General features: G+C 37.6%; 2 protein-coding genes across 4 annotated transcripts in view; both read left to right on the forward strand.

The window, feature by feature from the left end:
• chrm3a (cholinergic receptor, muscarinic 3a) overlaps window positions 1-11702 on the forward strand; it is an 82135-nt gene extending 70433 nt beyond the window's left edge. The window contains exon 3 of the mRNA XM_028005966.1: window positions 8167-11702. Coding sequence (XP_027861767.1) covers window positions 8186-10045 — 1860 coding nt within the window. The 5' untranslated portion in view covers window positions 8167-8185 and the 3' untranslated portion in view covers window positions 10046-11702. The remainder of the gene's footprint in view (window positions 1-8166) is intronic.
• Window positions 11703-16081: 4379 nt separating this feature from the next.
• fmn2a (formin 2a) overlaps window positions 16082-25639 on the forward strand; it is a 45867-nt gene continuing 36309 nt past the window's right edge. Inside the window, exons 1-3 of one of the 3 annotated variants that reach the window (XM_028007307.1) lie at window positions 16082-16244; window positions 20308-22507; window positions 24823-24980. In XM_028007307.1, the coding sequence (XP_027863108.1) occupies window positions 16101-16244; window positions 20308-22507; window positions 24823-24980 (2502 nt within the window). In that variant the 5' untranslated portion in view covers window positions 16082-16100. The remainder of the gene's footprint in view (window positions 16245-20307; window positions 22508-24822; window positions 24981-25639) is intronic. The other 2 variants (XM_028007306.1, XM_028007305.1) reach the window with 2 other exon arrangements.

Raw genomic sequence — 25639 nt, forward strand, 5'->3', positions numbered from 1 at the left:
GTTATGTCCACAAAAAATTTGACTTGGCGTCATAACCATATCTGATGCCTTCAAAGTGGGCTCTGTCCTTTCTATTATTTCCAGCACGCCCGTTCAGCATGTCATGGAATCATGCCATCCATTGATCCCACTGCGTAACCCATGCACAATTCCATAATGGATTATTATTTGTAGTTTTTATAACCAAAACTAGACTGTTATTATGGCACAACACAGTTTTATTTAGATTAGAAGCTCCAGAGGCTTTACATCAAATTCCTCACTTAAAAGTGGCTAAACTGAGAAGCTGTGAACATTAAAAGTTGACTAGACACATCCCTCATGCACTCAGGAAATTCTGTTGCCAAGAAAAGCACTAAATGGTTGTTCTTGTCAGCATGAGCACCTGACAGATGGCCTTGGGCTGTTCCACAAGCCTTTCTACCATCCTCTGGCAGCAACACCATCATCAACAGCTTGTGATAGATTAAACTCCTCCTGACCAACTATAAAAGATTTCCCCCTCTTCTTCTTCAGCACATTTAGATATTATTAAAGAAAACAGCAAAATGAATAATTTATATGCTCGATTATGTACAAGAGATTAGATGCAACCGATCTCTTAACTTAGTTAAGAGATAAACTCTTAACTAAGTTTATCTGCATTTATATTCTTTCTCTGTATCAAAAGGAGATGAGATCAACACCTTTTGACGATGATGGAGTTTAGTGAGAAGCTTGGAGGTCTAACTTTTCTAAAAGCCAAAGTTTAAAGATGGGTTTAGTTGACGACCTTCTTCAGACTTTTGAATGTGAACGTTCACTCAGCGATCTACCACCGTACTCGTAAGGTGTGTTAAGGTTTGGTGTGTTTAGAAAAAAAAAATTAAATAATAAAAAAGTCTTTAGAAAATTAATAGAATGTCTTATTAACAAGAGTGAAGGATCTCTAATATTCTGCTTTCAATTTAGTTTTTTGTAAATCATCTTTTACTGTTTTATTCTAGCTGAGGCAACATATGTACATCTCTGATTGTTTTGCCTTTTGCAAATGTGTCTGTGTGTATGTGCATGTGGTTCATACTTGTATATCTATGGTAAACACATTTAATGTAATTATGAATCTTTTGTAGCTCTTAATAGCCCTTATGTGCTTTGGCAGTGTTTCTGCAAATGATCAAAACATCAGCTCACTTTTAATGGCTTCATGTACAATGTTTATAGAGACTCTCATAATGTGTTTATGTGACTGAGGTAATACTAGACTGAATCGTTTGGAGAGTTTTCTAAGTCTATGAACTTTTCACAAACTGCTTTATGTACATTTGTGGTGGTAAGATTTACTCTATTTACAAAGTAAAAGGGTGAGTATACACACCTTTCTGAGGCAAATTGTAGCATCAGAGAGCTTTTTTTATTTTTTATTTTATATATAGAGAGAGTTTAGCTCCTTTCTGGGTTGTTTCAAGGTGAGGGGGCAACTGATTGTATGCTAATTACTAAATGATAAATTCGCTAGACCTTTTCCAAAAATCTACACAAATGAAAAAGAGGATTTTCTGTAAGGCTCATTTTATCCATTGCAATCTTCTGCTCTTTTTCAGACACATCAGTTTTAATTGTGACCTTGGCCTTTAGCTGAGCTTCATCGGCTCCTTTTATGTTGTAGGAATTAAACTCTTACTTATGGTGACCCAGCAGTGCAAACCACACTAAACATAACTATAAATTAGAAAACACAACAGGATTAACTAAGAACAAGCAATCGTATTTTGTAGTTGTGTATAGTTATTGTTGTGGTTCTTTTAGATGTTGTGTTTTATAAATATGTTGTTTCATCCAGAAATGTCATTACCAGTTGTAATGACTACCAAATTAATATTTAGTAATAATATTTAGTTTACACATTTGACATTAATATTTAACTAGTGCTACATGTCAAAAACACAGTTTTATTGTTCATCAAACACAGATCTACAGAAGCAGTGGGAACAAAAGAAGGGGTTTTTAACTTATTATTGTTATTATTCAGGTTATTCAGACTTAAGGATTTGTAGTATACACACAGCAAGAAAGAGCTTTTCTATGTCAATTCATGGTGTAAAATTATGGAATAAGATAAATAAGAAGTTTAAGCAAAGTCAAAATTTAATACAATTTAAAAGGAAATATAAGGATGTAATTTTCACAAGATATAGAAATATGGGTGAGAATTAGCAGTAAGGTGTGTATGGAAATTGAGGCTAATGCATGAGTGGGTAAGGCTGTAAATATATACTAAAAGAACAGGGCATAGCACAATTTTTGCATAATTACCTTACATAATTACATTTTCTTTAATGTGTTCAAATGTTCATAAGAAAAGTGGGGACATTGACTTGTTGGAGCACCTGACAGAAAACTATAAAGTGCAAGGGAATACAGGGTCATGCTGTGCAAATGGAATAGTAATTAAAATTCAAGGACTAGTAACATAACAGTATACATCTAAACTTTGATTCAATTTATTTGAGTTAGTACACATTTCCTTCTTACTCAAAGAAGTACCACTAAGCTGATGAAATGTGCAATCTTACATCAGCGGGGGGAAAAAAACCGTAGTGAAGTAAAGCATCAGTTGATCTATGAGTCTACTGCTGCAGTACAAGTTGCTGATGTATCAGTGCTTATTTTGTTTAGCAAAATAGATCTATGCTACGTATTACATTGCCCTGATTTATTCGCTAACTGTGTTATGGAAAATAATACAAGTCAGAATTTAGTATACACCCAGCAGCTGCTTCATTCCTATGGGTATAATTTTAGGGCAATCTAAATCCTAATGTACTATTTAGCAACTGCAGTTGTACATCATGTCATTAAATGATCTACTGTAAGATAACATGGCAGACTCAGAGTACTATAGTTTGTGATTTCCAGCAAGCCTTTATCTTCATACAGTGTAGACAAAATCAATATCTCTGCAGCTATGTGGCACTTGTTGCCTGATCATGTTTCAGTCACCATTTGCCCAGTGTGAACTGTAGTAGTGAAGGGTCTGTCTGTTAATGAGCAACACCACAGCATCAAATTCTGAAAGACAGCCAGAGGCCTTACTTAAAAAACATTAATTAATAAGCAATCAAGAAATTAATCAGTACTGGCATCGATCCAATGTCACTGTTTTACTCTCTCCAAATCACTGGGCTTCATGTATTAATGGCTATCATAGACTTTGTTGCATAAATCACAAGTCCAACTTGTGATTTATGTGTGTGCGCTCTTAGATCTGGCAACAGAAAATAGTTATTTACAAACCAGTCCTCCTCGTTTTCTTTTAGTGGTCTTGCTTCTAGGATTTCCTAAATTTGTAACGCGCACAAAATTAAAACTGACTGTCTAGTTTAATACTGTTCTGAAATGCAATGTACAAAATGATGTTGCACATTTTCTCAGTCATGCACGTTAAGCTCAAAAAGTTATTCAGCTATTCCAAAGAGAGCACCTGCACTCTTAAAGGTTTACAGTCATGTTTCCCTCATTGTCTTAAATTTTGCCAAAACTTCATCATTATTTGCCTTTGAAGATGAAATTAACAGAATAGCCTTAGCAGCTCGTCCCTTTCCATATAAATATTGCTTAGATCCAGAGAAATCTAGCCAGTCATGATATTCTAGTACTTAATATTTCAATAAACCAGTGGGTATTATAAGCCAAATTTGACATTGTGTTAGAATTATGTTCAAACTGAATTGTTTGCAAGTGAATTTGAATCTGTCTATATAAATCAAGACCAAATGAAGCTTTTTCTTTTCATTCTTAAATTATTGTTCATTAAAAAAGATCCACATAAGACTTTCTTGGGTGACTAATCTGAGTTGGTTTAATATATTTTTCTCTGCAGAGTGACTGTCCAAACCTCATGATAGAAAATGCCTGGAATTTTGCAAAAAATCATGTTGATTCTTGTTATTTCAAATTGTTAACCAGATCATTGTAGCAATGTGACCACAAACCACTTTTAGTAGCAACGAATGTTTATATGAAATCTGTCTGCAATTTGATATAAATTCACTTAAGTCAATGGTGACCAGCGTGTTCATATGGCATCTCAAATGTCTACATCACTGCCCTGCTAAATTCGATTGCTCAAAATAGAAATTTGATAGAATGCAAATCCGCTGAGTTGCCACCACATGCCCCAGTCACCCAATTTAGACAGATTTTTGGAGCCGACTTGGACTGTTCAGTGCACCATGGTGGGCCACTGTGCCTTTACAAGAGATAATGCTTTGGGTTGCAGCATAGCAGATAAGTATCGATCTCCTTGTAACTGAGCCTGCTACACCTATATGTGCCTGAGAGTTAAACTTTCTGTATAATGCTTGACTCAAGGTACAGGAGTAAAAGGCCTCGCAATGATGTTACAGCAGCTGCAGCTGTTCGCCCACATGGTGGGAATGTTGATATCAACTGGCACTTTTTCCTTTTTTCCTGAAAACGCATCAATATTTTTCATTTCTTTAGAGCAGTCAGCTTTATTTTGTTTCCTGAGCAGTGGAGGTATGAAATTTTGTTATTCAATATTTTACCATTTCTATTTCATTTTGTGTTACAGCATAAAAAGTAATACAAATAAAGTAAATATGAGCAAAAGCAATATTTCCTTCCAAGTTATTTGACCTTTGTTGCATCTGTATATTTCTGGATTCAATAGACATTCTTTTACAGTTGTTGAAATGACAAAATAAAGGACTCGTCCCCTGCTGTATATGGATATTTTTACATCAAGTCAGCAGATGAAAATACTAAATGTGTCACGGACGATGTTCATTTAAACATTTTGTATGCTGTTAATGTATTTTTTCTTGCATTTGTTAATTTCTCTACTCTCTTTTTAACATGCCAAGTTGAAAACAGAAAATGTGTTTCAGTACCTTCTAAGCTCTTATCTTCACCCAAACACATTTTGCCCCTCTAAACCAACTAGGAGATGCTCAGAATTCATTAAAGGCATGTTGCTTTATCATATCCTCCATAAAATTTACTTTGTAGAAGTTTAAAATAGGCTTTGTTCTCTTAAGAGGCTTATAAGCTCATCTATCATAAATGTTCCACTCTTTTATCTACATTGTTTCCTTTTTTGCGGTTCTGTATTTTTTTTTTCCTTTTGGCTACAACACTTCTATTTAGTCTTGCGCTTCAGTGCATGCATGCAGTGTGTGTTTCTGTGTAGATATTATGCACACAATGTACAGTATGCCTCTGAGCATGCTTGTGCCCAGCAAAGCGAATGATACATATGTGAAATGATAGAGCATTCTGTCTTTATTTGAGCAAGAATCATGAGGTGGTATGTGTTTCCAACATAGACAGCAGGGGTGTCCCTTGATAATTGTAGCAGTTTCTGTTGAGTATCCCAAACGGTTCTAAGACGCTGCTGGGGTTATTTAACAGTTCTGTGGGAGGTCTGAGGGTCTAGGCGCAGGTGTTGCTCTTACCTTCAAATGCTTGTCTGTGAGATACTATACTCTGTGAGAGACATTTTCATTTTAATCAGCATGGGGCTGCTGGAGTCGGAAATCAATGTATGATGGTGTTGATAGCACTGTGGATGGGCTGTAGGAAGATTCAGGAGGTTTTGCTTCTTCCCGGTTGGAGACCATGTTCTTAGTTGATAATTGATGAATCAGTATTTTAAAAGCATACTTGAAATAAACGATTATATGTGTTTCTAATTTAGTACAACCTATGGGGATTGTAATATATATATATATATATTTAATATGTATAAGATATGACTTCTGGAACCTTTACTGCAATGCTGAGCACACCACCATGTGCATTCAATTTCTTAAATTTAGGCATAGGCTGGTTGCCAGAATCCCTGTCATTCTGTGTTTCTATGCCCTGGACAAATCCATCACAGAAGCTTATGGTGCAACTGTGTATGAGGCTAACAGGGACACTAACTCAGTCTTAACATAGAAAGTACTCCCTGTCTCCTGGTTTTGCTCTTTGATGTGTCTGCTTGATGCAGTCAGCTATTCTTCCCAGCTGGTATGATAAACTGATTACATTGTATTTTTATTGGAATGTTTAACATTCAGATCAAATCTGTTTGTGATTCTATTGTCCTGATTTTATGGGGGAAAAAAATCTGGATAGTATCTGTGAATATTTAGTGATGTTGGTAGTACGGTTACCCTGCAGACAGAAGGTCCTAGGTTCTAATACTGGCTTCTTTCTGCTTAAAGTTTGCATGTTCTCTAAACACGTGACTGTTGGTAAACCTCTCTAAATTGTCATTAAGTTTGTGTTTATGTGTGTATGATTGTATGATTCTGTGTGTCTCTATGTTGATTTGTAATGGGTTGGCAATCTGTTGAGAGTATTCCTTTCTCTAGCCCGCAGGTGTCAAACTCCAGTCCTCAAGGGCCGGTGTCCTGCAACTTTTAGATGTGCCTCTGCTGCACCACACCTGAATAGAATAATTAGGTTATTAGAAAGGCTCTGGAGAACTTATCTACACAAGGAGGAGGTAATTAAGTCATTTCATTCCAGTGTTTTGTACCTGTGGCACATCTAAAAACTGCAGAACACTGGCCCCTGAGGACTGGAGTTTGACTCCCCTGCTGTAGCCCAACCAACAATTATGCATGGATAAGCCAACGAAGGATGGATGCATACAATCTGTATCTGTTTTAGTACCTTTAGATGACATTATAACTTGCCCAATATGAATAAACTAAAATAAGCGGAGTTGCGATGAAGGTTTTTTTTCCTCTTCACTGAATACTTTTATTCAGATGAAAAGTCGGATGAAAAAATAAAAGTTCAGAGAGAGACTCAATGGAAGCAAGGAATGATTAATTTATTATGAATTGCTTCTCATCAAAAACTCTTTAACCATCTTTACAAACTGTTCCATTAAATGGGCACTAGATGCTTTCACATTCATTTTAATGTAACAATCTTTCCCTTTAAAATTAATCTGTGGTCAAGTTGCCTAAATCACAGAGATTATATCTAACAAATAAAAGGGTTAAATAAACATGTGTTGCTGGTAACAAACAGCCTCTGACATTAACAAGCCTTTTTTATAGGACTTCTGTGCTAAAGGAGGAACCACTCAGTATAGGGCAGGGAGCCATTACGGTGTGTTTAATCAGTGCATGCCAATAATTAGAGTACTTCAAGCCTTTTCAGACTCCTCTGTTCAACCTTTGCATTTGTTGGTCTTACAGCAGTGGTATTAAATTATTTGAGTGCGGAACTCAAAGTAAGCGATACATTCAGGTCAAACAAGTTGTTTCCCATCGTATTTTCCATTTGTCAAGACCTGGTTTTACAAATAACATCCGTGTCTTCTGCTTATTTCATCATTTGTGCAATGAAATTGTATTTAATAAAAAGAAAACATTTATCCTTAACATGTACCAAATGTTACTTTTTCAGGTTTATTTGCATGTCTCACTTAGCCAGGTTTTGTCATTTTGCCCAGTATAAGCTGCCAACATTACAATTGGTTTTGGCTTGAAGCATTTTTAAAGTTATAACTAATCCCATTTTGTTAGTGTTAAAAAATGCTAAACATCATCTGATGGTATAGTTTTCTTGGAAAATTGTTGTTGTGGTATTTTAACGAGAAAACAGTTTTTGGTCTCTAGAAAAACATCGGAGTGATTCATCTGTCGGTGAGTTGAAAAGATGTCTACGGTGTCCGTACACTCAGTGTTAAATAAGTTACAGTATTTTTGTAGAATATAGGCAAATGTGTAAAATCATAAAACCTGAGTATAGGTGAAGTTACTGTGCAATGTACTACATATAATGAAAAACAAGCAATGAATGTACTTTCTGTTTAATTTACTCTTGTGATGATTTTGTTGTCAAGTTATAATAATAATAATAATATAAAGAAATATCGTACAATATAGTGCACATGCAGTTTGTTTCAAATTACATGTAAATAGATAAAGAAAGAGAAAAATTAGACAAACATCTTTGTCCAACAGGCAATTTGTAGTGTAGTCCTACATCCTCACCTGCTGGACATTAATAGCATTGTCAGCTATACTCATGTATTTTTCTCCTTTTTATCTTTCTTTTTCCCTCTGTCCTTTTCTCCTTTAATTCCTATATCCCACATCTTGTTCCCTTCCACTCCTTCCCCTTATTTCCTTATTTTTCTATCCCTTTCTTCAGAATATGCAAGAACATAACAATGAGCTCCAACATCACAGACCCTGGTCTCCTCTTGACTGCCAACACATCACCGCGAACAGCCGGAGCCTATTCTCAATCCAGTGCACATCACAAGAACCTTAATTTCACCCCTCAACCTGAGAATCAAACCACAGCCCTTGATCCTCTTGGTGGTCATCCTGTGTGGCAAGTTGTCCTCATTGTTTTACTGACGGGCTCGCTGTCACTGGTCACCATCGTTGGCAACATTCTGGTAGTGGTCTCCTTCAAGGTCAATCGCCAGCTGAAGACAGTCAACAACTATTTTCTACTGAGCTTGGCTGTAGCTGACCTCATTATAGGAGTAATCTCCATGAATCTCTACACAGTCTACCTTATAATGGGCTACTGGGCCCTAGGCACATGGGCCTGTGACCTTTGGCTGGCTATTGACTATGTTGCAAGCAACGCATCAGTTATGAACCTTCTGGTCATTAGCTTTGATCGCTACTTTTCTATAACCAGACCTTTGACCTACCGGGCCAAACGGACCACAAAGAGAGCTGGCATCATGATTGGCCTAGCCTGGCTTGTTTCTCTTGTCCTGTGGGCCCCAGCCATACTGCTGTGGCAGTATTTTGTAGGTAAAAGGATGGTACCCCACAACCAATGCTATATCCAGTTCCTCACAGAGCCAATCACAACTTTCTGCACAGCAATGGCGGCTTTCTACCTCCCTGTGACAATAATGAGTATTCTATACTGGCGTATCTATAAGGAAACCCAAAACCGTTCGAAAGAGTTGGCTGGACTGCAAGGTTCGGAAGGTCGTGGAGGACTAGGGGGAAGAGCAGGAAATAATAAACGAGGTGAGAGAGCTCGCTTTGTACATCAGACTGGAAGTTCTAGGAGCTGTGGTAGCTATGAGTTGAACAGGATGCCTAAGAAGAAGAGCACTTGTCAGGAGCTGGTGGGGCGATTCCACTGCTGGCCCGGTGTTCGTTCTTGGAGACCTGGAAGTATCAGGCATGGGGATGGTGATCCGGACCAGAGCAGCAGTGACAGCTGGAACAACAATGATGCAGCAGCCTCTTTGGACCATTCTGGGTCCTCAGAGGATGAGGACTGTGGGGGAAGAGAGATGATTTCTCAAAGTCATGCTATTTTTTCAATTGTCCTCAGCCTACCTGGCATTAAGGCTGCAGTCAACTCTCAGCTTACCTCTTGCGAGGATCTGGATGTGGCCTCAGAAAAGGATCCACTGAGGGGAGACAGTTTGTCAACAGTCACCACTACCACAACTTCTCCCATTACACCTGAGGGAACAAACAATACAGAAAATAGCTACCACCAACGCTTCAGCTCACGCAAGACACAGTCAATGTCCACCATTCAGGCCAAGTCTCACCAAGGGTTTCTGGATGGTACCCCATCAACGACTGCCATTGATGACTCTACCACCTGCACGGCCACCAAGTCCTCCTCTGTCCCCCTTTCTTTTAAAGAAGCTGCTATGGCAAAGCGCTTTGCCACACGAACCCGGACTCAGATCACAAAGAGGAAACGAATGTCGTTAGTGAAGGAGAAGAAAGCGGCTCAAACACTCAGCGCTATCCTCTTAGCTTTCATCATCACCTGGACACCGTACAACATCATGGTGTTAATCACAACCTTTTGTAAAGTTTGCATTCCACAGACCCTGTGGGCAGTGGGGTACTGGCTGTGCTATGTAAACAGCACAGTCAACCCCATGTGCTATGCGCTTTGCAACAAGACTTTTCGAACCACATTTAAGATGATACTGCTGTGCCGCTGGGATCAGAAGAAAAGACGAAAGCTGCAGTTTCAACAGAGGCAATCAGTGGTCTTCCACAGGGGCATTCCCAGGGAGTCTACGTAAAATAACTGAATAATGAGTCGGTTGTTGACAGTATTAACTTTCAACACAGGACGATGGAAATACAGGTTTCTTGGCCTAAAAATCCACACTGTCCTTGTCTGCTGTTATGTAAAATACAGCAACACTACCTGGTGGTCTTGTGATATGTGTTTATGTTGAAGCATAAATGTACTTTGGCAAACGGGTACCAGTGGGACGTTTTGCCTGAGGTGAGGTCCACAGATGAAAGTTTTGTCTTTCTTATGAAAGAATTTTTTCCCATTTCACTCTAGTGCTTCTGGCAGAAGATGATGAGGAAATAATCACAAAGGGCTTTTAAAAGGCATTGCAGGACAAATATGAAAGTGCAATTGACAAAACGTAAGCATGTCCATGTAAGGGATTTACATTTCTTACAACTTCCCTCTGTGGGTAGCTAGAATTGTAATGTGTAGACTGGTTTTACATTTTAAACAAGACTGTATGTCTATAAAATGTTCCCGAAAGCCAAGATAAAAAGGAGACTTGTGTTCACTGGCTTCTACATTTTACTAGTTTGCAGTGACTTCTTAAATGGCATGTGTTTTTAGCAGAACGTCTGTGGATCATATTTCTACATCGATATAGCTTTCTCGTGTAATGAAATATAAAAGTTCTTAAAATGTGTCCTTACTCTCATTCATCAAAGAACTGTTTTTTTTCTTTTCTTTTGTGATTTTCATCTTTGGTTTTCTAGGTACTCCAGAGATTTCGAGCCAGTTTAAAAATGATACATTTGATGAAGTGAGTTGTGAATATATTGTGGCACCACAGTGAAATGCTGTTGTGTTCAATGTGATTGTTGTGTTTTTTCTATGGTGAACACAATGGGTACTTTGGTTGTGTTTTCTGTGCTTGCAGTTTCCTGTCAAAAGCAATGACTGTACAATGATAAAAAGGTTCTGTGTATATTTCTGACCTAGCATACTGAGACTAAATACCCACAAAGATGTACATTTTTATTTGCTCTGGCTTGGTTTCTCACTTTGAAATTTCTAGTCATGAAAGCAGCAATTGCGCCCTCTGGAGGCATACATCTGATTGCTGCAGTGTAATTTTAACATGCATATATTTCCAAATGTCGAGTAATTCCAAGTAGAATTTCCATACACATTCATAGTATAACTATGATTTTACTTTCATGTGTTGAGCTCCTTCAAAGTATTATAAAGCCATGTCACATGATTTGTACATAAAGTTGAAACCTTTTTGTAGTATACAGAGAAATATCAAACAACACAAAAACTAAAAGCAGTCACAATGTATTTGAAAAATTTATTTGTTGTTTTTTGCAATACACTTTAGTTTTTTTGGGGGGGTTTGTATCTGCAGAAACATTTCTAATGATGTGCAAAATATACTGAAGGTAAAAGATAATCTGTAATATAACAGGTGTCATGAAGAAAAATAAATTATTATGGTGAATGTAGTGTTCGTCTTTATGTTTTTGAATTATGTGCAAATTGGATGTCCAAATAAGACACCATCTGCCTACAGTAGATATTTTAGCTTGCTTTGAACTTAATGCGCTTCAATGTCATCATCAATATATATTTTTTTCTCTCTCTTAAACTTATTTATGTTCAGGTATGCCTATCATTATATTTTAAGTAAAATAAAAACAATGTTTTTGTGTTCATATTTGTGTGGTTTTCCTTAACATTTAGATTTTACTTTCCCTTCAAATACACAAAGAAGTTTAAATTATTGAATATACAGTGTCCTCTATCTGAGAGCATGACCTCATAATTGTTATGACTTAATGGGGGAAAACTTAGACCATTGGTTTGATAATGTCGTACAATCTTATAGATCATTAAAAATAAAAGCAATTCATGAAATTCTCCTTACAGCATTTTTTCAAGATACTAATTGAAATAATGTCAATTAATTGGTGCATTCAGATTTCTGAGATTATCAGCACCTTATTTAATAAGTGTGACTGATAGTGGTTCATTATAGGGGATTGACTACAGATATAAATCTAGAAGAAAATCTGAAGACTGTCGAAAAAACAGCTAATTCCAGTAGTTTAAGTACTTAAAAAATAACTGCAAATTCTGTAAAACTGCACAATTAAATAATAAAAAAACACATATAATATGGAGTGAAAATAGTGTCAAAAAGATTTGTGCGTGCGTAACCGGATTTGTGCGTGTGTAAAACGATTTGTGCGTGCGTAAAAAGATTTGTGCGTGCGTAAAAAGATTTGTGCGTGCGTAAAAAGATTTGTGCGTGCGTAAAAAGATTTGTGCGTGTGTAAAAAGATTTGTGCGTGCGTAAAAAGATTTGTGCGTGCGTAAAACGATTTGTGCGTGCGTAAAAAGATTTGTGCGTAAAAAAACGATGATCAACCTTTTGAATCTGTTGGAGAAACTAAAACTCGCAATACACTGGTCCAAGAAATGAGCAGTTGCTTTCAAGAAGTTGCCAGTCAATTTGACTGAAAGCATTATTAGTTATTTCTAAACATCACTATTTGAACTGATTATTTCTGTTACTTTGGCATGCTCGCCCATTTACATCAGTGGTTTTAGTGACTATAGTGCCATTTCTTTTCTGTTTGACTGTTTTCTTTACAGATCTGAAGACCACTCTTTTGCTTTAGTTCCAATTTTCGGTGATAACTCATGAGCCAGGATATAATTGCCATTATTTACTCAATCTAATGAGGTTCATGTTGTTGAACATGTACTATGAGGATGTGACTTGTAGTTCTTGCTGCAAAAATGTCAAAACAACAACCTACAGACAATGGGTGCATTCCTTGTTAGTCATTCCTTACTAGATTACCCTGGTAGATGTGATATTGAAGCTGTGTGCGAAGAGTTTCTCTTTAGCTGAGAGCAAGCACTTGGTTTTAATATTTTATTAATCACTGATTATATACATTTGCAAAAATAAAATATAGACTAGTAGAGAACGCCTGCTGATTGAGTCTGAAATTGAATATATGCTGTTTGATTCAATGACTCTTATTATGCAACTTGTTTTATTTTTATTTAGGCACCCAAAAACATTGATTGAACTTAGTACCTGATGTTCTTGACATTATGTGTAAGCACCTCCTGCCTTGAGACAGGCATACACTCATAAAAATTATAAGTAATTATAAAAACATCATATTGTTTCTAGAATAAGATATATATTTATACAGACAAAAACTACTGACAAAAGAAACAGAATCAACTCTTTGAGCAACTGAATAATATGTAAATTGAGTTTGTGTTCTCTTTTTAACATCTTAGTCTCCAAACTCATGAACACAGACTGTTTGTGACAGTGGGTAATCTCCATTTCCTTGCCAGTACATAAAGACAAAGTCTTAAAACTTTTTCAGAAAGCCCATAAGCCTGTGCATCTGCTGAATGTCCTGAACAAATTTAGAACTTTTCCCCAAGCTCCTCATGGCATGTTCACCCATTTACATCAGCGGTTTTATTGACTTTATACTGCCTAGCCCCACCCCATACGATTGAAAAAGAAAAGCCAGCATTCCACAAGATATATATTTTTGAATCATTCTAAACATTTTAATGAACAAACCAGCAGGCAATGTTCTGTATTTTAGGCTGTAACCATTGAGGACAGTTTTTTAAAGCCAAATTGTCACCTATTTGAGAAACTCTCCTCTTGACCGCAAGAGCAGTAAAACTCCTTCTATAGCAATAGCTCATGTCTACGTTAGCTAAGCTACTATTAGTCCTCGATTAGCATCGGTCCAGTTTAAAACAGTATCTTCCTGGCCCATTACAGTCATGTCTACGTTTATCACCATGCTCAGCTAGTTTTATGATGCCGACAATAATGTAGGCTTAGGTGACGTCTTTTATTATTTGAAGGATTCATCCCAGATCTCCTCACTAATTGTAGTTTTTGATTTAAATGTGTTTTTAGTTCTGCTACAGACTTATGTTTCGTCTATCACCTGTATATTTTATATCTTACTGTAATCACTTAAGATTTACTCTTCTCTACATTTCGTCCTGGAATATGATGGTCATTGCTTTCGTACCAGAAATAAAGACGTAGAACATCTCTTAACAAATGTACAAATGTATTCTATGCCATACATATACATCTGCACCGTTTTTTATATTAGATTCATGCAGATCATCAATATTTCAAATTTTGAAAATATAACCTCATCCAACACTGAAGCCTTTGTAAGCAGCTGAATATAAGTGTAGTAACTCGGCTGAATCTTTAAAATATTAATATTTCTGTTACTTCATTATGAGCAAACCACATTTCTCATTACTTCCATGTGATGACTTACATTTTTGGACAGATAATATGTTAAGTTGTGCTTCACATTAACTAAATTGTAATTGTAGCCATCTAGTGAAATTATATTTCTATTGTCCCCAAAAAGTGCTAATAATGTATGTGTTTTCCACATTTCAGTCAGTGTTCAATTTTTCACTTTATAAATTGCATAGTTGAAAAAGGACATATACAAATTAAATATGGAATATTTTATTAATTATCTGCCAGATAATTAATAAAATATAATTATAATAAATTATAATAAAAGACGTCACCTAAGCCTACATTATTGTCGGCATCATAAAACTAGCTGAGCATGGTGATAAACGTAGACATGGCTGTAATGGGCCAGGAAGATACTGTTTTAAACTGTACCGATGCTAATCGAGGGCTAATAGTAGCTTAGCTAACGTAGACATGAGCTATTGCTATAGAAGGGCGAGAACTTTGGGTCGAACTACTTGAAACGTAAAACGTAATCTGAAATAATCTAACAAATACGCATTACAACGGTCAGGAAAACGTGCAAATTTTAACATCCACTAACTTCGGACGGTAAACCACGAACACGATCACTCGGCTGACCCGCCATTCTCTTGTTTCTTCTCTCAGTTTGAATGAAGGCTTTTCCCAGTCAGAGCGGAATAAACTTCCGCCACCTAGTGGTTGAATTTTTTACCCAAGTAATTACAGTTGAATAGGTCCCAAATGCGGATTCATATATAAACAATCTTATAGTATTAAAAAGTAGTCGTGGGTGTAATGACATATGTATTTTTCTCTCACAAAAATATGTCTAAGCCACGAGACAAGTAAAGAGAGAAATATGTATTGAACTGTGGAAAAAAGAAACAGTTCCGAAGAAAACTCAGATGTCCCAGCTTTTACTAGCATGTAAACGCACCATCTACACACAAATCTTGGAGCTTCCACCGAGGCGTGAAATGAGTCTCAAAAATAGTTGTGCACTCGTAACCGGATTTGTGTGTAACTGCAGTTTTGTGTGTGCGTACCAGGTGATTTGTGTGTACTTTTTCAACATGTATTTTATTTTTAAGGTTTACAAATCCTGTTACGCACGCACAAATCTTTTTACGCACGCACAAATCCTGTTACGCACGCACAAATCTTTTTACACACGCACAAATCTTTTTACACACGCACAAATCTTTTTACGCACGCACAAATCTTTTTACGCACGCACAAATCGTTTTACACACGCACAAATCCTGTTACGCACGCACAAATCCTGTTACGCACGCACAAATCATTTTACGCACACACAAATCTTTTTGACACTATTTTCACACTTGATGCTGAAAATTTTAGTTCTGCAGCAACTTTGGTAATTTAGGCCACAGTTAACATGTTTGTGCATTTTATTTATTTTTAGACTTGACTCTATAGCTGTAGTCACTCTATGAGGATCTGCATACTTATTAGCGTGAGCTGAGAGGCCACAGCTGAAGCTAGTTAGATGATTGAAAATATGGTCTTAAAAGTGGCAGCAGGCCAAAAGTGGGGAAAAAATCAAATAAAAAATCGGAATTGTGATAGTTTTAGACGGTGCAATCACCTTTCTTCAATGGATAAAACATCCATTTGGAAAGTTGACAATTCCTATGTCAACTTTTAGCTTTCCAACTCCTCTACAAATATTAATTGAATAAACATTGTTTTCTCTTATACATTTATATAGTTTTATTTGGCTCCACAATGAGGCCTGATTGAGTTAGTGAAGGGAGTCAGAGACGGCGCTAAATGGAAAATGGCCATGGAGTTTAAACATGTGACGAGCAAAATAACAACTTCATGTGACCCATTGCTAAGGAGCGGCCCAGAGACGGAGACAGACCATCATTTGTGTTTTCAGCAGTCGGCACTAAACCAGCAACGAGAATCCAGCAGCCAGGCAAGTATAGCACAACTTTTCATACTGGAAACTATGAAACACACTCATCATACCTTACTATTGAATTTAAAAGTAGTTTTTTTAACATTATACCTTGACTGAAACAGTTTTCTTCACTTGTTTGAAAAGGAAAAGTGTGTTTGTATTAGCTGAGGACTCATCCTTATAATGTAATAAATTATTATTTCAATTGGGTGTAGAGTCAACAAGATATTGTATATGGTACAAATGTTGCTGCTTTTCTAGCAGTAATTATGATAAAGCATTCATTTGGAAAGTTTTTTCTTGTGTTTGTTTTCATACACACGCTGGGCACAGTATGTTTTTGCATTTTTATGAAGTCTTGAACTAATTTGTTGTGATTTTTTAACTATTTGCTAAGCACTTGTAAATATCTGAGAAACCAAATGCCCCAAATATTTTATCATAAGCAGATATTGTTAATTTTTTGATTGTTGAGCACTTAATTTAAGAGTTTATTTTTTTTAATGGGGTTGATTAGTGTTAGAGAGTTAAGAGGAGTTGGTGGGTGTAGTTCTTTGTGATTCTATTGCACATCACCCAGTTATAAATAGTGACGTCACAGAAGAGGAGTTTTACTGCTCTTGCGGTCAAGAGGAGAGTTTCTCAAATAGGTGACAATTTGGCTTTAAAAAACTGTCCTCAATGGTTACAGCCTAAAATACAGAACATTGCCTGCTGGTTTGTTCATTAAAATGTTTAGAATGATTCAAAAATATATATCTTGTGGAATGCTGGCTTTTCTTTTTCAATCGTATGGGGTGGGGCTAGGCAGTATAAAGTCAATAAAACCGCTGATGTAAATGGGTGAACATGCCATGAGGAGCTTGGGGAAAAGTTCTAAATTTGTTCAGGACATTCAGCAGATGCACAGGCTTATGGGCTTTCTGAAAAAGTTTTAAGACTTTGTCTTTATGTACTGGCAAGGAAATGGAGATTACCCACTGTCACAAACAGTCTGTGTTCATGAGTTTGGAGACTAAGATGTTAAAAAGAGAACACAAACTCAATTTACATATTATTCAGTTGCTCAAAGAGTTGATTCTGTTTCTTTTGTCAGTAGTTTTTGTCTGTATAAATATATATCTTATTCTAGAAACAATATGATGTTTTTATAATTACTTATAATTTTTATGAGTGTATGCCTGTCTCAAGGCAGGAGGTGCTTACACATAATGTCAAGAACATCAGGTACTAAGTTCAATCAATGTTTTTGGGTGCCTAAATAAAAATAAAACAAGTTGCATAATAAGAGTCATTGAATCAAACAGCATATATTCAATTTCAGACTCAATCAGCAGGCGTTCTCTACTAGTCTATATTTTATTTTTGCAAATGTATATAATCAGTGATTAATAAAATATTAAAACCAAGTGCTTGCTCTCAGCTAAAGAGAAACTCTTCGCACACAGCTTCAATATCACATCTACCAGGGTAATCTAGTAAGGAATGACTAACAAGGAATGCACCCATTGTCTGTAGGTTGTTGTTTTGACATTTTTGCAGCAAGAACTACAAGTCACATCCTCATAGTACATGTTCAACAACATGAACCTCATTAGATTGAGTAAATAATGGCAATTATATCCTGGCTCATGAGTTATCACCGAAAATTGGAACTAAAGCAAAAGAGTGGTCTTCAGATCTGTAAAGAAAACAGTCAAACAGAAAAGAAATGGCACTATAGTCACTAAAACCACTGACGTAAATGGGCGAGCATGCCAAAGTAACAGAAATAATCAGTTCAAATAGTGATGTTTAGAAATAACTAATAATGCTTTCAGTCAAATTGACTGGCAACTTCTTGAAAGCAACTGCTCATTTCTTGGACCAGTGTATTGCGAGTTTTAGTTTCTCCAACAGATTCAAAAGGTTGATCATCTCCTCTCAGCCTGTTTCCAAGTGTTACTGGAGCCCCTTGATGACACAGTCATTTAATCTGCTGTATTCAAGCAGAGAATTTATGTGCATCAGTTAGCAGCTGGTGATCAGAATGAAACACCAGGTAGATGGAGTTTGGACTGTACATGAGCTTGCCAATCAACCCAGTTAGCCCTGTCAGATTCACCAGCAAGAGTGATGAAAACACAGTTAGAATATGTAATTTAAAAAATATATATTTGAAGGTTCTAGAGGAAAATTTTTATTTCAGTGCTACAAAGCGTCAGACAAAGTCTGCAGAATGTGATCAGCTTGTGATCTCTTTTAGCTGGAATTTTAACAGGACTAATTTTACAATGTCTGTGCTTTATAACAAACTCAGACCCATTCACAGTTGGCATTAGTATGTATAATAAGTCAAACCATGTTAAGCCCTAACCACAGGTGACTAATATGATATGATTTCCCTTAACCAGCAAGTTATCTTTGCTGTGCTCTGTAAAAGATTAAAATTGTTTCTATCACCTGATAAAAGTTTTCCTAGTTGGAAGAATTCTTGGTTAAAAATAAATAAAAAAACATTGTAGTTTGCAGTTATTTTATTAATTTCCTGATATTAGGATTCTGTAAAGATGAATGAAATCTGTTTGATATGAAGTATTTGTAAGCTGCTGATTGTTCTCAAATAGTTGCTACAGAATCCCAAATCTCCAATGCCCACTCACAAGTAAAATAATACATAAATCAGAAAAAATGAATTTTCAGCTGTTTGACTGCATTGCTGTTTTATATGTAAACAATCTGTAAACTATTTTTCATCCATTTCCTTTTGTATGCCACATCTTTTAAAATCAGACTGTAAAACAGTTTGCAGTTGAACTAACTGCAAAAAGTGACTCTGATTCTGTTCAGCTGTGTTGATGTCTCAAAGGTTGTTCAGTTGATAGCCAATTCTGACATTTACTTTCAAGAAAATCGGTAAGAGCTACCAAATTGCTCAAAATGGGATTTAATGCCAGGTGTGAATTTTTATCAGCCAGGATGCATGTTGACACCAGATCTGAAAAGGTTGTTATAGATATGCGATTCTGTGTCCTTCCTCTATTTCTTTTTATCCGTTTGCACTCACACTGCTGCATGCTTATATAACCATAACATATAAGACTGGAGACAAACAGAAACAAAACTGAGAAAGTCAAGTCAACACCCCTTAGTGAGGGTGCAGAAAGAGGAGAAGATAAAAGCAGACGTTGCGCTTCATTCTTTGCTTCACCCAGTGTCACCCTTAAGTGGAGCCCAGCGCTGAACAGTGAATCTCACTCTGCATCTGTTCCATTTGTATGACTTGTAACATTTAACCGAATTTCATTATTAAGCTAATAACTCTGGTTATTGGTCGGGTCCTAGAACTGGTCAAAGGACCTGCGTGTTGCACAGAAGGAAAACAGAATGCAATGCAGCATGGCTATCATGCTTAATTGGCTTCCCTCCCCTTTCTTTGAGTTTTACTTTAATTCTCCAAACTGATATTGTTCTGACAGCTTAGTCCTGTTAATGCTACTCTTCATTACCTCCTATTTATTCCTAATATGGAGATTAACATGGAGCCTAAGAAAGTAGCCCTTCTTCATGCTAACTTATTTCAGCATTAATTTTTTTTACATTTAAATATGTTCAGGGGGTAATGAGCTGAAAAACAAATCAGTTAAGCCCACAAACCATTTCTCAAGGTTTGTGATAAATCCATCACAAGGCTTAGTCACTGGTCTTTATCCTATATTTACCAAAATGTTATTCAGATTTCACAAATTTTCCAGCTTAAAAGTGACCACTTGGTTTGTTTTGTCACCAGCAATGTCATCTGCACATGAAAATGAAGACTTATTATCACAGACAGAAAATAAACATATTGGTATGTAATGTTTCAATTAAAAATCAACAAAAAGTTAGATACCACTACCATTTAGGGGAATATGTGGTTATTCCAAGGAACTTGTAACATTGATATGCATTAGTATACTCTTAGATGTTAAAACTTTGGACACTTTCAAAATTAATCGGTATGCCTAAGTCTTTCCTCTGCCCCTCCTTTTAGACAGTTTGTACTTAAACTATTTTAAATTAATTCAGTGTTGTATTTTTTTTACTTCTTTGTTTACAGCAGCCTGTACAGATTTCTTTCTTTCTGAATGAAGGCAAAGTGGCCATAATGCACACTATCAAGACAGTGGAGACCCAGGTTCCCTTCCTCAAGGAGAGTTTCTTTACTTCCACCTTCAAAGGCAGGAGGAAGAGTAGCGTGACCCACATCCTCCATAAACAGCAATCGCTCTTGGATCAACAACAGTGCATTTTAGAGCACCAGCCGCTAACTCCGAAGCAGATTCTCCCCAGCTCGGTTGAAAATGGAGCAGGGCAGCAGACCCCCAAGCAGCGGCTTGCTCGCTCGATCAGCAACCCGTTATGCAAGGCGCTCAAGCCTGCACAGGCAGATGGGGACAGAAAGGAGGGGCTAAAGGAGAGAAGGGATCAGAGAATGAGTGAGGCTTTGCAGGGGAGAAGGAGGGGGGAGCCTGTGGCTGACAGTGCCGGTCTCCTCCTCCTCTCATCATCGTCATCATCAGGAGCAGCAGTGCTGGGGGAGCCAGCATCATCCTCACATCTGCTGTCAGCTGTGGTGGGAAGACAGCAAGGATTAACTGGCTCTGGAAGAACTTGGACCAAACAAGGAGCAGCATCAGTGGTAACCCATGGGGAAGCCCAGAATCCCCCACCTCAGGCCCAGCAGCATGGCCTGTTAGCCAAGGGTGTTCGCCTGATAAGGAGTATGGGGAACCAGGAGACAAAGCAGAAGAAAGGAGGAGGAAGTGGTGGAACTGCAGGAGATGTCAACTGTGACGGTGAAGCTGATGAAAGAGAGGTGGACAAACAATCTAAAAAGTCCAACAAGGCGAGTAAAGGAGGAGAACACAGTGCTAAGAAGAAAATCAAGCCTGAGTCAAAAGGTTCTGTGTTTTCTGGCATGAAGATTAGGAAAAGTCTATCCAAAGTGAAAGGCCTGTCTAAGGATGACATGTTGGAAACTGGGAAATCAGTGCATGTTGGCAAGGATGAGCTTAAGACTGGCACAGAAGCAAGGTTCTCGCCCGATGAGGTGGGCATGGTGTCGGATGTCGAGGGAGATCTGAGCCGTTTGACTGCAGACAGTCAGCAGTCTGTGGAGGACTTTGGCCACAAGACAAGCTCGGGGTCGGACACTGACCTGTACAGTTTTCACTCAGCTACAGCTGAAACTGAGGATCTCCTTTCTGATATCCAGCAGGCAATTCAAGAAAAATGTATAGCCAGCACCAGGGTATTAGAAACATTACCTAGGCCTGCATCTGAAGGGCTGACCAGTAAGGTGAGTGAAGTCTTGGAGACAAACATATCTCCACAGCTATTTACTTTGGAAAAAGAAAAATTGTCTCCGTGTGAAAGTGTAGCTCAAGCACTTAGAAAAATAGAGAATAAAAGTACAGACATACCTATATCCAGAAACTCATCGAGTGAAAGCGCAGCACCATCCTCTGCTCTGGACACAGAAATAAGCGGCAGCAGCGTTCTTCCAAAAACCAACAGCGACTACAGCTTCCAGGACACAACAGCAACTACTTCATACGAGAGTGCTGAAGAGCCCCAGGATGATCTAGAGAGCCCTGATGTACCGCCACAGCACAGTCAAGTTCATGGTAGAGAGTGTAGAAACGCATGTGTACCATGTGTCCGTCTGGATCCAGTATCACCTGGAACAAGCCCAGCTGGGACCCACAAGAGTGCGAGCAGTTTGGATCTCTCGCTTGCGAGGGATGATGAGGAAAGTGTTAGACCAGACTTTCTGCCACTCACACGGAGGAAGAGCAGCATGTCTGTAAGTCACCTGATGGTTGACTGCGTCCCTGGATCTCTGACTAGACGAACATCTGCCACCTCTCCTTCTACTGTAAAACTCTACCCTCCAGTACACCCATCATATGTCAAGACCACCACCAGGCAGCTCACCTCTCCCGTTGGATCCCCGCTTACTAGTCCCAATGTGCCCAGGAAAAGGGAGGCCACCACTCCTTTGGAATCCAACAAGCCTGAGGGCTTTGAAAAGCGGAAGCACAGCTCAAGCTCCATTACCGGACCTCATAGAGTCTCCGGAGACTGGTTGGCAGAATTGGACTTGGGAGAGACCATACAGAGTGGGTTAGCAAAGTCTCCAGAACAGGAAACCCCAGAGAAAAGTCACACAGTGGGGACTTATTGGACTCTTGGGTCAAAGAGGGCACATTATGGCAAGAGATCCTCCACAACACCCTACCTTGATGTCTTCTCTGGTGAGTCACATATTCTAGTTAACTTTACAACTGTAGAAAAGAACTAAGTCCATATCTGTCAAGTCTCCCGTTTTGGCCAGGAAACTACAGTATTTTACCCCTCTGTCCCAGCAAGCTTCCATATTGGTATTCTAACGCATTTTCCCATATTAGAGGAGTTATGTCGCAATTAATCTAATGTCACTCTAAATCTTTACTGGAAGTAAAACATTTTCTTTGTTGTATTTTTCTATTTGTTTCTTTATTTTCAGGTTACAGTTAAGGAACCTGCCAATTAAAATGTATTTAAAATGTTTACTCAGTCATTACTAAATTTTTACATTTGGAGTTTTCGAAAAATGAATTTTAAGCACAGCAGTTTTTAAAATGTATTTATTTAAGTTTATTAAACCAGCTAGATTAATTCACTGAAACATATTTGCAGAGTAGATGTTTCAGTCTACCTGCATGGTGCCGTGTCCTTTTCTAGGCTGTGGGGTCTTTCAGAGGCTCAGCTGTTTATGTGTTTTTGTCCTGATGCATTAGGCACACAAATCTGCAGCCTCCCCACCCATAGCAATGAAATCCTCTGATTCTACTAGCTTAGACATAAAATCACACATGGCCTCTTGTGAACTCATCGGGGTGCACTAGTGGGTGTTAAGCACATGTGACAGTTTGCCTGCAGGAGAGAAACAAGGTCTGGTGGAAGGCTATTTATTTTGTCAATGAAACTTACAATTGAATATGGTTTCTAGAGATCTTGATATCTAGATTTTTAGTCCAAGCATCTGAATTTAAATAAATGCAGAATGCAATATTTCATACACATTTTGAAACAATCAGTGTTGTTTATGGTCATGGTGGTGAATGAGTTAATATTAATACACCATACAGGAATTACCAGGAAAACTGCTGTAATCATTGCACCCATTCTGAGTTATATTGATATTCTCAAATGCACAATACGCGTCCAAGGGATCATCTATATATGTATTTGCTTGGCAGCTGTACGGACGCCACATTGAACAAAGTATACACAAGTCCATGACCAACTTTTTTTTTTCTTACAACAATCAACAACATCCATTTTATTTTTCCAGTATGCATGGCACCATAACAGAGGGCTGGTTTAGTAATGCTGGCTGCATCAGCTGACAGTCTTTGTAGCAAGCAAAAGTCATTCATATAAACTTTAAGGAATTTTCCAAATCCCAAAATATTCAAATACATATTTGAAGCATCTGCAAAATATGCAATTTATTGAATAACAGAGTGCCATGAAGTCTGGATCAGTTTCTCTAGGAAATATCTATTTCAAATCCAACACGGATACTGGATCTGATTTGACCAATCTGTAATAGGTGCCTTGCCTTTAAAAAAAAATCAGCACTAAAATCAGAATTACCTCTTTGTTTAGATCATGCTATATCATGATTTTACAAGTTCATGTGATATTTATCATAATGCAATGTTTGCAGGTCACATTTTTGCTTGTAACAGAGGAAAAGCAGAGGAAAACTTATTTAGCTATTTCACACATTTGCTGTGACTGCTAGATATTCAGAAACCAGCAGCTCAAACCTGGTTTTTTATGGATATTCTCACAGCATCTTGTGTCATGGGACCTTTATTAATTAAATGTAAATTTTCCTTGATTCACACTCAGAGGTTGAGGAGGGGGGGAAAGTAGAACTTGCATTGTTGGCATAACTGAAGGAAGGCACAATAATATTTGAGTTTTAAAAATATAGTTTTATTTCAGCATATAACTGTAATGTGCTGGGGGAAAAAACTATATGGTTCACAGTCAAAATGTCACAGTGAATATTCGTTCCAGTCCTTGAAAACATCTGCTGACCTGCAAAAGAAAAAAAGATTCATTTTTGCTGGAGATTACCAATTATCTTACAAAAACGAAGATTGTTTTTTTTTTTTTATTAAGTCTTTGATTCTCACTTTGTAGTAAAACTATATTATGTTTACCAACAATTTCTTACTCATTTTGATGTGTACAATATTTAGATGTGGAATAAAAGCAGTTAGCTCTGTTATGCAGCAATTTAAATGCCTTAAATCTTTTAATCAGTACTTGTTCGCAACAGTTCACACATTTAGTAGCAATTAACATCTCCGGTGTCTTGCTTCAGCATGTGTGAGCAGAGTCTGCCCTGGAAGGTGTTTCATTATCGCATCTAAATTTGAAACTTGCCAAACTAGCTAGATTAACAAAGTGTCTGTTCAGTTCCTGGCTAATCCCATACTAAAACAAACTGCAGTTCAGAATAACGGTTCAGCTTGTTTTTCAGTTTCATCCTCCTCTGTTCTGTTGTCAGGTCAGACTCTGTTGGAAAAGCTTTGCACACACCATGGGGATGCAGATGATGAGGCAAAAGAACTGTGTCACCGAATGCTTGCCCATGGTCTGCTGCACCCCTTCAGTGACAGCAACACAGAACACCGCAGTGATGGGACCGTCTCCACAATCTTCAGTGTAAGGCCACTCTCCATGTTCTGCCATCACACACTTTTTCAGAAATTAGGTTAATTCTATTAGCTTGGTTTAGCCTTTCCGTTGCCGTTGTAAAACTAGGCAGGCAGGTAATATTTTTTAGTGCACATATACGAACATTTAAACCTTTTGTCTATCCCCTTTTAGATGTGGATAGAATTTCACTGCTTTACATTTTCTGCAAGTATGACATTCCTTGCCAGAAGGAAAATATTCCCTGTACTTTCCTTTAACAGAATTTCTGCTTGGAAAACCAAATTAGTGTGAGGTGATGTGGCTGAAAGAGCACATGACCATGACATGTTCTTATTAATATAACTATTTTTTTTCAGTTTCTTTTTTACTTGCAATGTGTAATGCAGATGTAAAGCAGTTTGCCTAGCCGTCTCCTGTCAGACAAATTTAATTTTATTAGGGAAAGACCAGGGATGCATGCAGACTGACCCAATCATGTGAGCTGACTTCATGAATGTTATTTTCCATTTCTGTTCCAGCAGAGATGGAATCACTGAGGCATCTAATTTACTTACTGACTTTGTCGGGGTATTTTTGTCAAGGTGCTTCATTCAGGCAGCTGATTCCTCTAGCTGAACAGCATTGTTGTGTGCTCTTGGAGTATATCCTTACCAATTCTTTTTCTG

The sequence above is a fragment of the Xiphophorus couchianus genome, chromosome 22, assembly GCF_001444195.1.
Source record: "Xiphophorus couchianus chromosome 22, X_couchianus-1.0, whole genome shotgun sequence".
Taxonomy (NCBI): Eukaryota; Metazoa; Chordata; class Actinopteri; order Cyprinodontiformes; family Poeciliidae; genus Xiphophorus; species Xiphophorus couchianus.